The sequence below is a fragment of the Dendrobates tinctorius genome, unplaced genomic scaffold, assembly GCF_039654945.1.
Source record: "Dendrobates tinctorius isolate UK_male_01 unplaced genomic scaffold, ASM3965494v1 ptg000150l, whole genome shotgun sequence".
In the NCBI taxonomy this organism is placed as follows: Eukaryota; Metazoa; Chordata; class Amphibia; order Anura; family Dendrobatidae; genus Dendrobates; species Dendrobates tinctorius.
Genome location: NW_027361817.1, coordinates 92,591 through 105,454, shown reverse-complemented (window position 1 = coordinate 105,454; position 12,864 = coordinate 92,591). Strand labels below are relative to the sequence as shown.

Sequence of the window (12,864 nt, the reverse complement as noted above, 5' to 3'; positions counted from 1 at the left end):
TATTCCTGTATTTTGACTTAATATAGGACCACTGGGTCAGGTCTGGCATTTATAATCATATATTTTTTGCATATCCATACTGCCTTCCCTATTTTATATCTTTAGCAGTCAGCTAGAGGCTGAAATAGAAATTTAATGTAAGAGAATATAGGAATTGCTTATAAAAATATAAATATACACCTATCAGTTTAACTCCTTGTTGAGTGTACCAATGGGCTTGAGAACAGGAACAACTATTTGTAATTTTTCCTATTTGCAGTCAGGTGGTCACAAGCTTTTTATTTATTGTTCTATGTAGCTGCATGACTTTTAATAGTGCTGGAACTCTACAATCTTCATAAATGGTGGCGTTTTTTTAAAGGCTGCTATAGACATTAGAATACCTTATAAATTCATGTTGTTTAATATTATAGGGCTTATAGTCTATAAAGTTTATTGACTAAAAAATGTGTGCTTTATTTAACTTATTTTCCTTTTTTATGTCATAAAGGGATTTATAATTCTGATTTTCAATTTTGTACCAGTCTATATACCATTACATTAACCTATGTGCTAAAAGTACACAGGTAGTTGTTGAGGCATACATTACTAAGCCCTAACAACAAGGCGTCAGGTAACCATAGGGTCCTCCCATGGACCCTGGGCTCTCTGCTCATACAAGGTACTATGGGCAATCACATCACAGACTCTCACTTGAATACTATTATGTATTGATCACCGCCGTAAAAAGGTTAACAGCAGAACTGTTAAATCTAAGTGCAATTAATGGGGGGTCCAACGCCGAGGATCTGCAAAGTTCATGAGAACAAAGAGTGCAACAGTGGCCCCTCAATGACACGTGTACATACATCTGTGCTCAATGGCATCCTCCAACAGTCTAATATGTATGAAAACCATTATCCCCCCAAAAACAAAGGTCTTACTGACAAACGTTTTTTTTTTTTTTTTCTCTTGCATGTGGAGCACAGTTTTTTGCAGTTGCATATCCGTCTTTCTTTGATAAAACAAGTCTTTTCTTCCAAACTAAACCTGTGAGAGTGTGGTGAATGGGGGAAGAGAGCTGCCACCCCAACTGTCCCTCTATACGTATGGCCAACTAGAGGTATAAACTCAAAATGGAGTTTACTATATCAGAGGGAAAAGAAACAGAGAAAGGTAACATTCCGTTGATAATTTATATCCATAATAGACGAGAAACAGCAACAAAGTTCTAGTAAAATACGCTCTAATATATTCACGTGCTAGTACATTCACCAGCTGCCATCATGATACTGCCGGTCTCCACCAAATTGTAAAAACTTAGATGACTCAGTAGTAATACTTTACTGCTCTCCTAAGAAATTTGTATTCACAATGTTGGAATATCCCGTTGCCGAGGTCAACCACATCAGCTGCCCCTAACATATCAGTGGCCCTCAATGTACCCATCACGCACCGGTCTCTTGTAACCCTTTTCTCCAAGGTAGGGGAGAAAACAAGGGTATCTGCTACCTTGGATCTAATCCTCATAAACAGGGAGGAAATGGTTGAGGAGGTAAAAGTGGCTGGGACCCTAGGAGGTAGGACCATGCCATTTTAGAATTTTGGATAACTATTGGAGGAAGACCTATGAAGACTCAGACGTCAAGGTTAGATTTCAGAAAGGCAGATTTTAAGGGATTCAGAAAGAGAATTTGAGGGATCCAATGGCTGGATATCCTTAAGGACAAAAATGTCCAGGAAGGATGGGAAATCTTGAAAAATGAAATTCTCAAAGCATAATTGTTAACAATTCCGAAAAGAGGGAAAAATAGGAAGCATTTAAGGAAAACAGGATGGATGAACACAGAACTTAAGCACATACTAAAAAGGAAGAAAGAAATGTTCATAAAATGGAAAGAGGGAGGCATAGCTAAAGAAAAATATAATGCTGTCTGCAGAATATGCAGGGCACAAATCAGATTATCTAAAGCTGACAATGAATTGAGGCTTTCAAGAGACGTCAATAGCAATAAAAAAGGATTTTGGGGATATGTCAAAAGTAAAATAAAAGTCAAAGATGCTATAGGATTTTTACAGGATGACAATGATGAAATGGTAAGACAGGGTGTTGAGAAGGCTGAACTTTTATATTCCTATTTTGCATCTGTTTTCTCTCAGAAAGGAAATGTAACATCAACTGTTCTTCACTGTCCTATTAAGGGAATAGAAGAATCCACGATATCTATAAACAGAAAGATAGTGAGGAAACACTTAGCTAACCTAAATGAATTCAAGTCTCCAGGTCCAGATTGTCATGATCTCAGTGCGGGTTTGACTCGCACACGTGGGGTTAATGTCTGGAACCAGTGCTGATGACTGGCATTTCTGGGGTTAAAGGTTGTGATCCCGATGCAGGCTTACCTGCACACCTGGGGCTATGATTGTGGCCTCTCCCTGGTTCTGGGGGAGGCTTCTTATAGCCTCAGGACGCTCCCATCCCTGTCAGTTAAACTCTTGCCCTTGGCATTGTGTGGTGACCCCTGAGTGTGTTAGTGCTGTGTTCTGGTTACTTGATTCTCTGTGTATGACTCGGTCTGTTTCCTGGATATCGCTTTGGAATCTGCCTGATACCTCCTACGTCTGTTTGGTTTTGATCTCTGCTTGGCCCTGATTATCCGCTCTGTCTCCTCCCTGGTACTGTACTGATATCTTGTGTATGACCTTTGGCTTTGTCTGACCTCCTGTCTGTTTGTCCCTCCTGTACCTCGTTTGCTCGTACTGTTGTGACCTCCGTTTTGCCTGACTCTGAGTTGTTGTATGGTGTCCTGTCCTATCTGAAAGCAGGACGCTAAGCCACGCCCCCTTGCAGTCACATGACCATAGGTCCTGTGCAAGCTTGTTCATTTTCAGTGTCCGCAGGTCCCGTGCCTCTTTACTTTCCAGCGCTGACTGGACCCCGACACTAATAGTTGAAGCACGCCTGGTCACCTCTGCTGCCCTGCTCCCCAGGTAACTCTAAGCACTGCTTCTGTACTCAGGACATGCGCACTGGCTCTATGAGCAAGTGTAGTGCGGTGTCTGTGACATTATAACTGACCATTTCAGTTTTTTTTTTTTCTGAAGAAAAAAAAAAAAAAAAAGTGTGTTATCCTCATGGATCCCATACAAGCCTTGTCTGATCAGGTCAAGCACCTGACCCAAATGTTCCATAAGCTCAATGTGGAACAACGTACGATGGCCCAGACCCAGCAACAGTTGGTGGTTACTGTGCAGGGGGCTGTCGATGCAGGGGCTTCTGGTTCTGGGGGTAGGGATGTGTCATTAGCGTCCCCCGAATCTCCGGTCAAATTGCCAGACCTTTTCTCAGGGGATAAAAAGGAGTTCAGGTCTTTCAGAGAAGGATGCAAGCTTTTTTTTTCTCTAAGGCCCCTCTCCTCCGGGGATGAGTTCCAGAGGGTGGGGGTCATTATTTCCCTACTTCGGGGGGCTCCGCAAGCATGGGCTTTCTCTCTGTCTTCCTCTGCTCCTGAACGTATGTCAGTGAACGCATTCTTTGAGGCCCTCGGGCACATTTATGATGAACCTGACCGAGTGCGATTGGCAGAGGACATGTTGATGAGTGTCTGTCAGGGGAAACACTCAGCTGAGTGGTTTTGTTCTGAGTTCCGCCGCTGGGCGGCAGAGGTCTCCTGGAGCGACGCCGCACTGAGGACTCTTTCGCAGAGGCTTGTCCGAGCGGCTGCAGGATGCCTTGGCGTTACATCCCCCACCTAACTCTCTGGAGGACGCCATGACCCAGGCCGTCCGGATGGACCGCATGCTGCGGGCCAGAGGGGTGATGCAGGTGGATACTCCATTATTCCCCAGTGGAAAAGAGACTGCCCCTGAGCCCATGGATGTAGGTGCCCTCTCCCTGAAGGATACGGAGAGGAAACGCCGGAAGGACAAGCAGTTATGCTTTTACTGCGGTAAAACGGGACATTGGAAAAGGGAGTGCCCGAATTGCCCGTCTTCAAACCCGGTCGGCGGGAAACGACTAGGTCTGGGTAGTCAACGGGGAGGCTGCTCAGACCCTCAGGTACCATTTTCCTCGTTTGCTAAAGTAGTACTGCCTGTGGAACTGTTTGTGGATGGTAGTTCTTTTTCCTCTACAGCCTTCGTGGACTGTGGATCATCTATTAATCTTATTGACTCCCAATTGGTCACACACTGCAAGATAGGGACGGTTAGGCTCAAGGTTCCGATCAAGGTGATGGCCATTGACTCATCTCCCCTCACTAAGGACGGAATTCGCTTTATGTCTGATGTGTTTTCGCTCAGAGTGGGCGCTACCCATGTGGAAAACATAAGTTGTTTTGTGCTGGACAATCTACCTGCAGGGTTGGTGTTGGGCATGCCCTGGTTACAACACCATAACCCAGTTATTAACTGGAAAACGGGGGAGATTGTACAATGGGGGTTTAATGATTTTGAGTTATGTGATAAATCCGCACTGCTGGTTGAACCTGTTAAATCTGTGTCTGTATCATCTGTCGAGCTGGAAGGTATTCCGGAATGCCTGAAGGACTTCGAAGATGTATTCCCTGAAAGCGAGGCCGAGACGTTACCGCCACATAGACCCTTTGACTGCGCTATTGAGCTGGTCCCGGGGGCTAAATTACCCAAAGCCCGTCTGTTTAATTTGTCCGGTCCTGAGCGCTTGGCTATGAAGGAGTACATTACTGAAAGTCTGCGCAAAGGACACATACGTCCTTCAGTCTCACCTGTGGCGGCAGGTTTCTTTTTTGTAAAGAAAAAAGATGGCGGGTTACGTCCCTGTCTCGACTTCCGGGAGCTTAATCAAATTACTGTACGGAATACGTACCCCCTTCCGTTGATTCCCGATTTATGTAACCAACTATCAGGGGCAAAGTGGTTTTCCAAACTGGACCTTCGGGGGGCATATAATTTGATAAGGGTCCGAGAGGGGGATGAATGGAAAACCGTGTTCCTCACGACAGAGGGACTATTTGAAAATTTAGTCATGCCGTTTGGTCTTACCAACGCCCCTGCCATATTTCAGAATTTCATCAACGTGGTATTCTCGGATCTCATTGGTCGTTTTGTCGTTATCTACTTAGATGATATTTTGATATATTCCCCCGACAAGTATTCTCATTTGGAACATGTACGAACTGTGCTCCAAAGGCTGAGAGAAAATCGTTTGTATGCCAAATTGGAAAAATGTTTATTCTGTGTACAAGAGTTGTCCTTTTTGGGGTTAATTGTATCCGGTGAGGGTTTTCGCATGGACCCCAAGAAGGTGCAGGCCATTGCGGATTGGGTGCAACCCCGAGATCTTAAGGGTCTTCAGCGCTTCTTGGGGTTCGCCAACTATTACCGCAAATTTATCCGGGGGTTTTCGCAAGTGGTCAAACCTCTCACGGATCTAACATGCAAAGGTGCGGATGTGAGAAATTGGTCCTCGCTCGCAAAAGAGGCCTTTGAGATGCTGAAAAAATGTTTTATGTCTGCTCCTGTGTTAGTGCAGCCAGATCCGTCCAAACCATTCGTCGTGGAAGTGGACGCCTCTGAGGTGGGGGTGGGGGCGGTGTTGTCCCAAGGGCCTGCCACTCTAACCAACCTCAGGCCATGTGCTTTCTTTTCCAAGAAGTTCTCTGCTGCGGAAAGAAATTACGACGTAGGCAATAGAGAGCTTCTTGCGGTCAAATTGGCGTTTGAAGAATGGAGGCACTTTTTGGAGGGGGCCAGTCACCCGGTTACGGTGATCACGGATCACAAAAATTTGTCGTACATTGAGTCTGCTAAAAGACTAACGCCCAGACAAGCCCGTTGGTCACTTTTTTTTTCCCCGTTTTCAGTCTACGATTACATATCGTCCAGGGTCTAAGAATGTCAAGGCTGACGCCTTATCACGCAGTTTTCAGCCGGTGTCGCCCCCTGAGCCACCGTCCTCCATTCTTCACCCTGGGGTTGTGATAGCAGAGGTCTCATCTGAATTGGAACGGGATATTTAGGGGGCCCAGTCGCAGGCCTCGGCGACCAAGCCGGAGGGGAAGTTGTTTGTCCCAGAGCAACTTCGCCTGAAACTCTTGCAGGAGTTCCATGAATCCAAGCTGAGCGCTCACCCTGGTATTTCAGCCACACGTCTGGCGGTGGCTAGGATCTTTTGGTGGCCTACCCTTGGTTCGGACATAAAAAAATTCATTGCTGGTTGTGGGGTCTGCGCTCGTTCTAAAAGCTCTCATAGCCGGCCGGCAGGGGAGCTGATACCCTTGGCAGTGCCCGAAAGGCCATGGACTCACTTATCCATGGATTTTGTTACCAATCTCCCTCCATCTAAGGGTAATACAGTGGTATGGGTAGTGGTGGACAGGTTTTCTAAGCAGGCTCATTTTGTACCCCTGTCCGCACTACCGTCAGCTGAGACGTTGTCCAGGTTGTTTGTGCAGCATGTGATCCGGTTGCATGGGGTACCCCTGAATGTGGTGTCTGATCGTGGTGTGCAGTTTGTGGCTAAGTTTTGGCGTGCTTTCTGCAAAAAATTAGGTATGTCTCTGTCCTTTTCGTCTGCATACCATCCTGAGAGCAATGGGCAGACGGAGCGCACTAACCAGTCCCTGGAGCAGATCCTCAGGTGTCTAACCTCTGCTAGACAGAGTGACTGGTGCGATGCACTGCCGTTGGCTGAATTTGCTTTCAATAGTCGGGTGAGTCAATCCACTGGTAGGTCCCCTTTCTTGATTAACTATGGGTTCAGTCCTCATTTTGGTGAGTTTTCTCGTCTGGATTCGGGGTGCCCCGGGGCTGAGGACTCTGTTCAGCGGTTAAAAGATACATGGGCAGAAGTCCAGCGGCGTATATCCAGGTCTCAAGGCAGGTATAAGTTTTTCGCGGACAGGAAACAAACACCTGGTCCCACGTTTCAGGTTGGAGAGAAAGTTTGGCTCTCCACGCGAAACACTAAGTTAAAGATTCCGTCAGCCAAGTTAGGACCCAAATTCATTGGCCCGTACAAGATTGTGGAAAAAATCAATCCAGTGGCGTATAGGCTGTGCCTTCCACCCTCTTTCAAGATCCCTAACGTCTTCCACAAATCTCTACTGAAACCTTTTGAAGCAGTCCGGGGAGACTCCGAGTCTGCTGCTTCTCCTGTTTTGGTCGAGGGGCAGGTGGAGTACGAGGTTGGTCATATCGTAGATTCCAGGTTGGTACGGCGGTCGGTACAGTACCTGGTTCATTGGAAGGGGTATGGACCGGAGGACAGGTCCTGGGTACCGGCCCGGTTGATGAGGGGGGTACTGTCATGATCTCAGTGCGGGTTTGACTCGCACACGTGGGGTTAATGTCTGGAACCATTGCTGATGACTGGCATTTCTGGGGTTAAAGGTTGTGATCCCGATGCAGGCTTACCTGCACACCTGGGGCTATGATTGTGGCCTCTCCCTGGTTCTGGGGGAGGCTTCTTATAGCCTCAGGACGCTCCCATCCCTGTCAGTTATACTTTCGCCCTTGGCATTGTGTGGTGACCCCTGAGTGTGTTAGTGCTGTGTTCTGGTTACTTGATTCTCTGTGTATGACTCGGTCTGTTTCCTGGATATCGCTTTGGATTCTGCCTGGTACCTCCTACGTCTGTTTGGTTTTGATCTCTGCTTGGCCCTGATTATCCGCTCTGTCTCCTCCCTGGTACTGTACTGATATCTTGTGTATGACCTTTGGCTTTGTCTGACCTCCTGTCTGTTTGTCCCTCCTGTACCTCGTTTGCCCGTACTGTTGTGACCTCCGTTTTGCCTGACTCTGAGTTGTTGTATGGTGTCCTGTCCTATCTGAAAGCAGGACGCTAAGCCACGCCCCCTTGCAGTCACATGACCATAGGTCCTGTGCAAGCTTGTTCATTTTCAGTGTCCGCAGGTCCCGTGCCTCTTTACTTTCCAGCGCTGACTGGACCCTGACACTAATAGTTGAAGCACGCCTGGTCACCTCTGCTGCCCTGCTCCCCAGGTAACTCTTAGCACTGCTTCTGTACTCAGGACACGCGCACTGGCTCTATGAGCAAGTGTAGTGCGGTGTCTGTGACACAGATGAATTACACCCCAGAGTACTGAAGGAGATAGCAGAAGAAATTTTTGAACCACGCTCCATAATCTTTGAAAATTCTTTGGAGAACAGGAGAAATCCAAGATGACTGAGAAGAGGAAATGTTGTTCCTATCTTCAAAAAGGGGAAGAAGGTGGACCCAGGCAACTATAGGCCGGTGAGTCTGACTTCAATACTCGGAAAGATCTTTGAACAAATTATTAAACAACATGTGTGTAAGTACCTGGATAAGAATGAAGTGATTAAACAGAGTCATCATGGGTTTGTAACTAATAAGTCATGTCAGACTAACTTAATTTCCTTCTATGACAGAATCACTGACTGGATGGATCAGGGAAATGCTGTAGATATAGTATATCTTGACTTCAGCAAAGCATCTGACAAAATATCTCACACAATTCTTATTGAAAAAAATGAATAAAGTATGGAATGAACAAGGCAACTGTTAGTTGGATTCATAACTGGCTTAGTAATCGGACCTAAAGAGTGGTCTTAAATGGCTGCACATCCAGTTGGAAGAATGTCTCAAGTGGGGTACCACAGGGCTCTGTCCTGGGCCCTGTATTGTTCAACATCTTTATTAATGATTTAGATGAAGGAATTGAGGGTAAACTGATTAAATTTGTTAATGACACAAAGCTAGGAGGGATAGCTAATACTAGAGAAGAGAGAGGATTCAAAGAGATATAAATAAACTGGAGCAGTGGGCAGCAGCTAACAGAATGGTTTTTAACAGGGAAAAATGCAAAGTACTACATCTGGACAATAAAAATGAAAAAAGCATATACAGAATGGGAGTAATAGGGCTCAGCAACAGCACATGTGAAAAAGACTTGGGTATACTAATAGATCACAGACTGAATATGAGTCAACAGTGTGATGCAGCAGCAAAAAAGGCAAATGCAATTCTAGGATGTATTATCAGAAGCATACACTCTAGATCACGTGAAGTCATTATTGCCCTCTATTCCTCTTTGGTCAGACCTCATCTGGAATACTGTGCCCAGCTTTGGGCGCCACATTTTAAGAAAGACATCAACAAACTGGAGCAAGTCCAGAAAAGAGAGACCAGAATGGTGACCGGTCTGCAAACCCTGTCTTATGAGGAAAGGTTACAGAATTTGGGAATGTTTAGCTTGCAGAAGAGAAGACTGAGAGGAGACTTCATAGCTGTCTACAAATATCTCAAGAGCTGTCACATTGTAGAAGGATCATCTTTATTCTCATTTGCACAAGGAAAAACTAGAAGCAATGGGATGAAACAGAATGGGAGGAAACACAGATTAGGTATTAGAAAAAACTTTTTGACAGAGTGATCAATGAGTGGAACAGGCTGCCACGAGAGGTGGTGAGCTCTCCTTCAATAGAAGTCTTCAGAGGCTGGACAGACATCTGTCTGGGATGATTTAGTGAATCCTGCTTTGAGCAGGGGGTTGGACCAGATGGCCCAGGGGGTCCCTTCCAACTCTACGATTCTATGATTCTAATTTCAGCAGAGGTGTAACTATTCCATCCCTAAATCAGGGCAGTCTGGACTCGTTAATCCTCCTACCCACTTCTTGCAGAATAAGACACACTTGTGGACTTCTGCTTACTTTCGCCTTCATTTCTTGCTCCCATAAAGTGAAATTTTGGAACCCAAAATGGAAAACATGCAGTTATGATTTATATTCATATGCATTCATCTATACACATTTTTTCTGCCTGTAACTAACAAAGTCAAAAAACAGTAAATCACCAGCAATATGTCATACCGGAACAAAGACTGGCTCCTCGCTTGTAGTAGTTACAGATGGTATTTCTAATTTTAACCATGGCGGCTTCTTTCTTTGTAAACTGCTCGTACTGTCCCGACGTCCTTCAGTCATCTTTGTTCTGTTATAATTGCTGTACCTATTAGCAAAAGAAAAAATAAGTATTATTAACACTGAAAGTATTAACGCATTTCCTGTCACTTTACTACAAAAAAATCATTGTGATCGCTGACAGGAGCAGTCATTTGTCCGGAGTCTCTCATGCAGTACACGGAATTACGGTACTTTTAGATCATACACCGTCTCAAATCTCACTGGCACGCATCTTTTTCTACATTTTGCTGCGTTCTTACTCATTTATATAGAGCCATTAACTTCACAGCACTTTACCGACAACATCATCACTGTCCCCATTGAGGCTCACAATCTAAATTTCCTATCAGTAGGTCTTTTGAGTATGGGAGGAAAGTGCTGTACCCAGAGGAAACCCACGCAAACATGGGGAGAACATACAAACTCCTTGCAGATATTGTCCTTGATGGGATTTGAACCCAGGACCACTGCGCTGCAAGATTACAGTGCTAATTACTGCAAAATAAATAAATAGGAGTTATTTATTTCTAATCTTATCTTTTCACCGTTACAGAAGAATATCATTTAAGACTATGGCACTAATAGTCTATTCTTTTTTTTCAGCAGAGTAATAGCAAAGGACAGGACCTGTACAAAGGAGATACATGTATGTGCTGTATATATAATTTAGGTAAAAAATGAAAACGATTTAAAGTGTCAGTCTAGAAGCCAAGTGGAATGCAAGGCTGGAAGGAGTGATAGCATTATGAAGAAAATAATATAAAATTATCAATTCAGTTTATTATATTTTAAAAGCAGTGTACAAAGAATGTAATATAAAGTATATGTGTGTGTATATACATATGTATACTACACAAGATGCATCTAATCTGTTCATTGCATGTATCTTCTGTGGAATACATATTTATCAATACTGTATTTGACTGCAAAAGACAATCAGAAAGATTTAGCAGACTCTGGTGTTGTGGTACATGGTTCTAATGTTCAGAGACACTTGCACAAATATGGAAGAGTCATGGAAGAGTCATCAGAAAAAAAACCTCTCCTGCATCATCACTATAAAATTCAGCATCAGAAGTATGCAAAAGAACATTTAAAGAAGCCATCAGGTCCCGTGCACCGATGAGGTTAAAATAGAACTCTTTGGTCACAATGATCAAAACTATGTGGGGAGAAAAAAGGGCGCAGAATTTTAGGAAATTAACATTTAACATCTCGCCTCACCAACCATTAAGTAAGGGGGTGAATCAATCATGCTTTGAAGTTGTGTTGCAGCCAGTTGTACAGGGAACATATCACGAGTAGAGGGAAGATTGGATTCAATGAAATTTCAACACCATGTGTAAAAAAGCTGAAGTTGAAAAGAGGATGGCTTCTACAAATGGATAATGATCCTAAACACAAGTCAAAATCCACAATAGATTACCTCAAAAGGCGCAAGATGAAGGTTTCAGAATGGCCCCCACGGTCCCCTGATCTGAACATCATTGAAACTCTGTGGCTTGACCTTAAAACAGCAGTGTATGCAAGGCAACCCAGGAATCTTACAGAACTGGAAGAATTTTCCAAGGAAGAAGGGATAAAAATCCCTCAAACAAGAATTGAAAGACTCTTGGCAGGCTGCAAAAAGCGTTTACAAGCTGTGATACTTTCAAAAGTGGGTGATAAGAGGTACTAACCATACAGAGTGCGTAAACTTTTGCACTGGCCAATATTCCTTTTTGTAATTTTCAAAATGTGTGTGTGTGTGTGTGTGTATATATATATATATATATATATATATATATATATATATATATATATATTTGTTTATTTTCTTTGCCTAAAATACAAAGGAAACATGTCATCTTTAACTTTAGCCCTTAAGAGATCATTTCATCTTCAACTTCCTTAACTGTTCACAATAACAGTCATTTTGACCAGGGGTGCCCAAACTTGTACATGCGACTGTATATGTATGTCTATCACTTTGACTAATGTACAGCTTGGATGTATTATGTGTGGCATACTGCACCCCACCATGAAGACATGGTTAAATACTTGTTATCCTTCCTTCATATGAAAAAACAACTTTGTGTGTTTCCTAAGGAGGAATATTGATGCACCTGTAGCAGAAAAGGACATCATCTATTTCAATCCAACAGATAACAAGAATAGTTGTTTTACTTGAAGTAATTGCACTGGGAAACAAGTGATCATTTGACAGGAACTACCTTTACATCAGCCTCATCCTGTAAAAGCCTTCAGAAGACAACTCCTGCATTGCACCTTTCTGCTTTACAATGGACACATTGTATACAAGCTGGTACATGAAGACAACTTCTGCTTAATCCTCCTTAAAACTGGTTGGTCTTGTTGCCAAGCATGACTTAATGAAAGATTTGAGAACTCCCCATGAATGTCTCAGCGTTCTGTGTAGATATGCGCACCTTCAGTCTATAAACCTATTAACATCGTTAAACGGTCACAGCTCACCTCCCGACTCCCAGATATATGTATTTCCTTAGGATATAAAATGTGTTTGAAAAGACGTTCATTTATTTTTACATTATTTTATTTAATAAAGGAGTCACAGCTGGATACAGCATAATGACATTGACATATTTCCTATAAGAAAAAAGAAGCCAGGAACCAGAACCACAAACAAACCAAGCCCTTATGAGAACAGGAGGGGGATGTGGATTTGGGGGATCCCATGGGGTGTAAAATCAGAGAAAGGAAGAGGCGAGAGGAAGAGGGGAAGAGAACTATGAAAGTGGGGGTGGAGAAGTGGATGACGAGTAGAGCGGGATCACTTGGAAGACAGTCTGAGTTAAACGAGCCTAAAAAAAGACACAAAGCAAGCTGTAAAGCTAATTTATATCCTCTGAGGTTGAGGTGAATTGCAAGATGTAACTATGAGCTATGGCAAAGCTCTGGAGGGCAATATTACAATGTGCAGCCATTGACGTTACTTGGA

At 43.8% G+C, this 12,864-nt stretch overlaps 1 protein-coding gene across 1 annotated transcript in view; it reads right to left on the bottom strand.

The window, feature by feature from the left end:
* The window catches only part of RHBDF1 (rhomboid 5 homolog 1), a 189,960-nt gene extending 179,991 nt beyond the window's left edge, over nucleotides 1-9,969 (bottom strand). Inside the window, exon 1 of the mRNA XM_073546636.1 lies at nucleotides 9,813-9,969. Coding sequence (XP_073402737.1) covers nucleotides 9,813-9,926 — 114 coding nt within the window. The 5' untranslated portion in view covers nucleotides 9,927-9,969. The remainder of the gene's footprint in view (nucleotides 1-9,812) is intronic.
* Nucleotides 9,970-12,864: the final 2,895 nt, after the last annotated feature.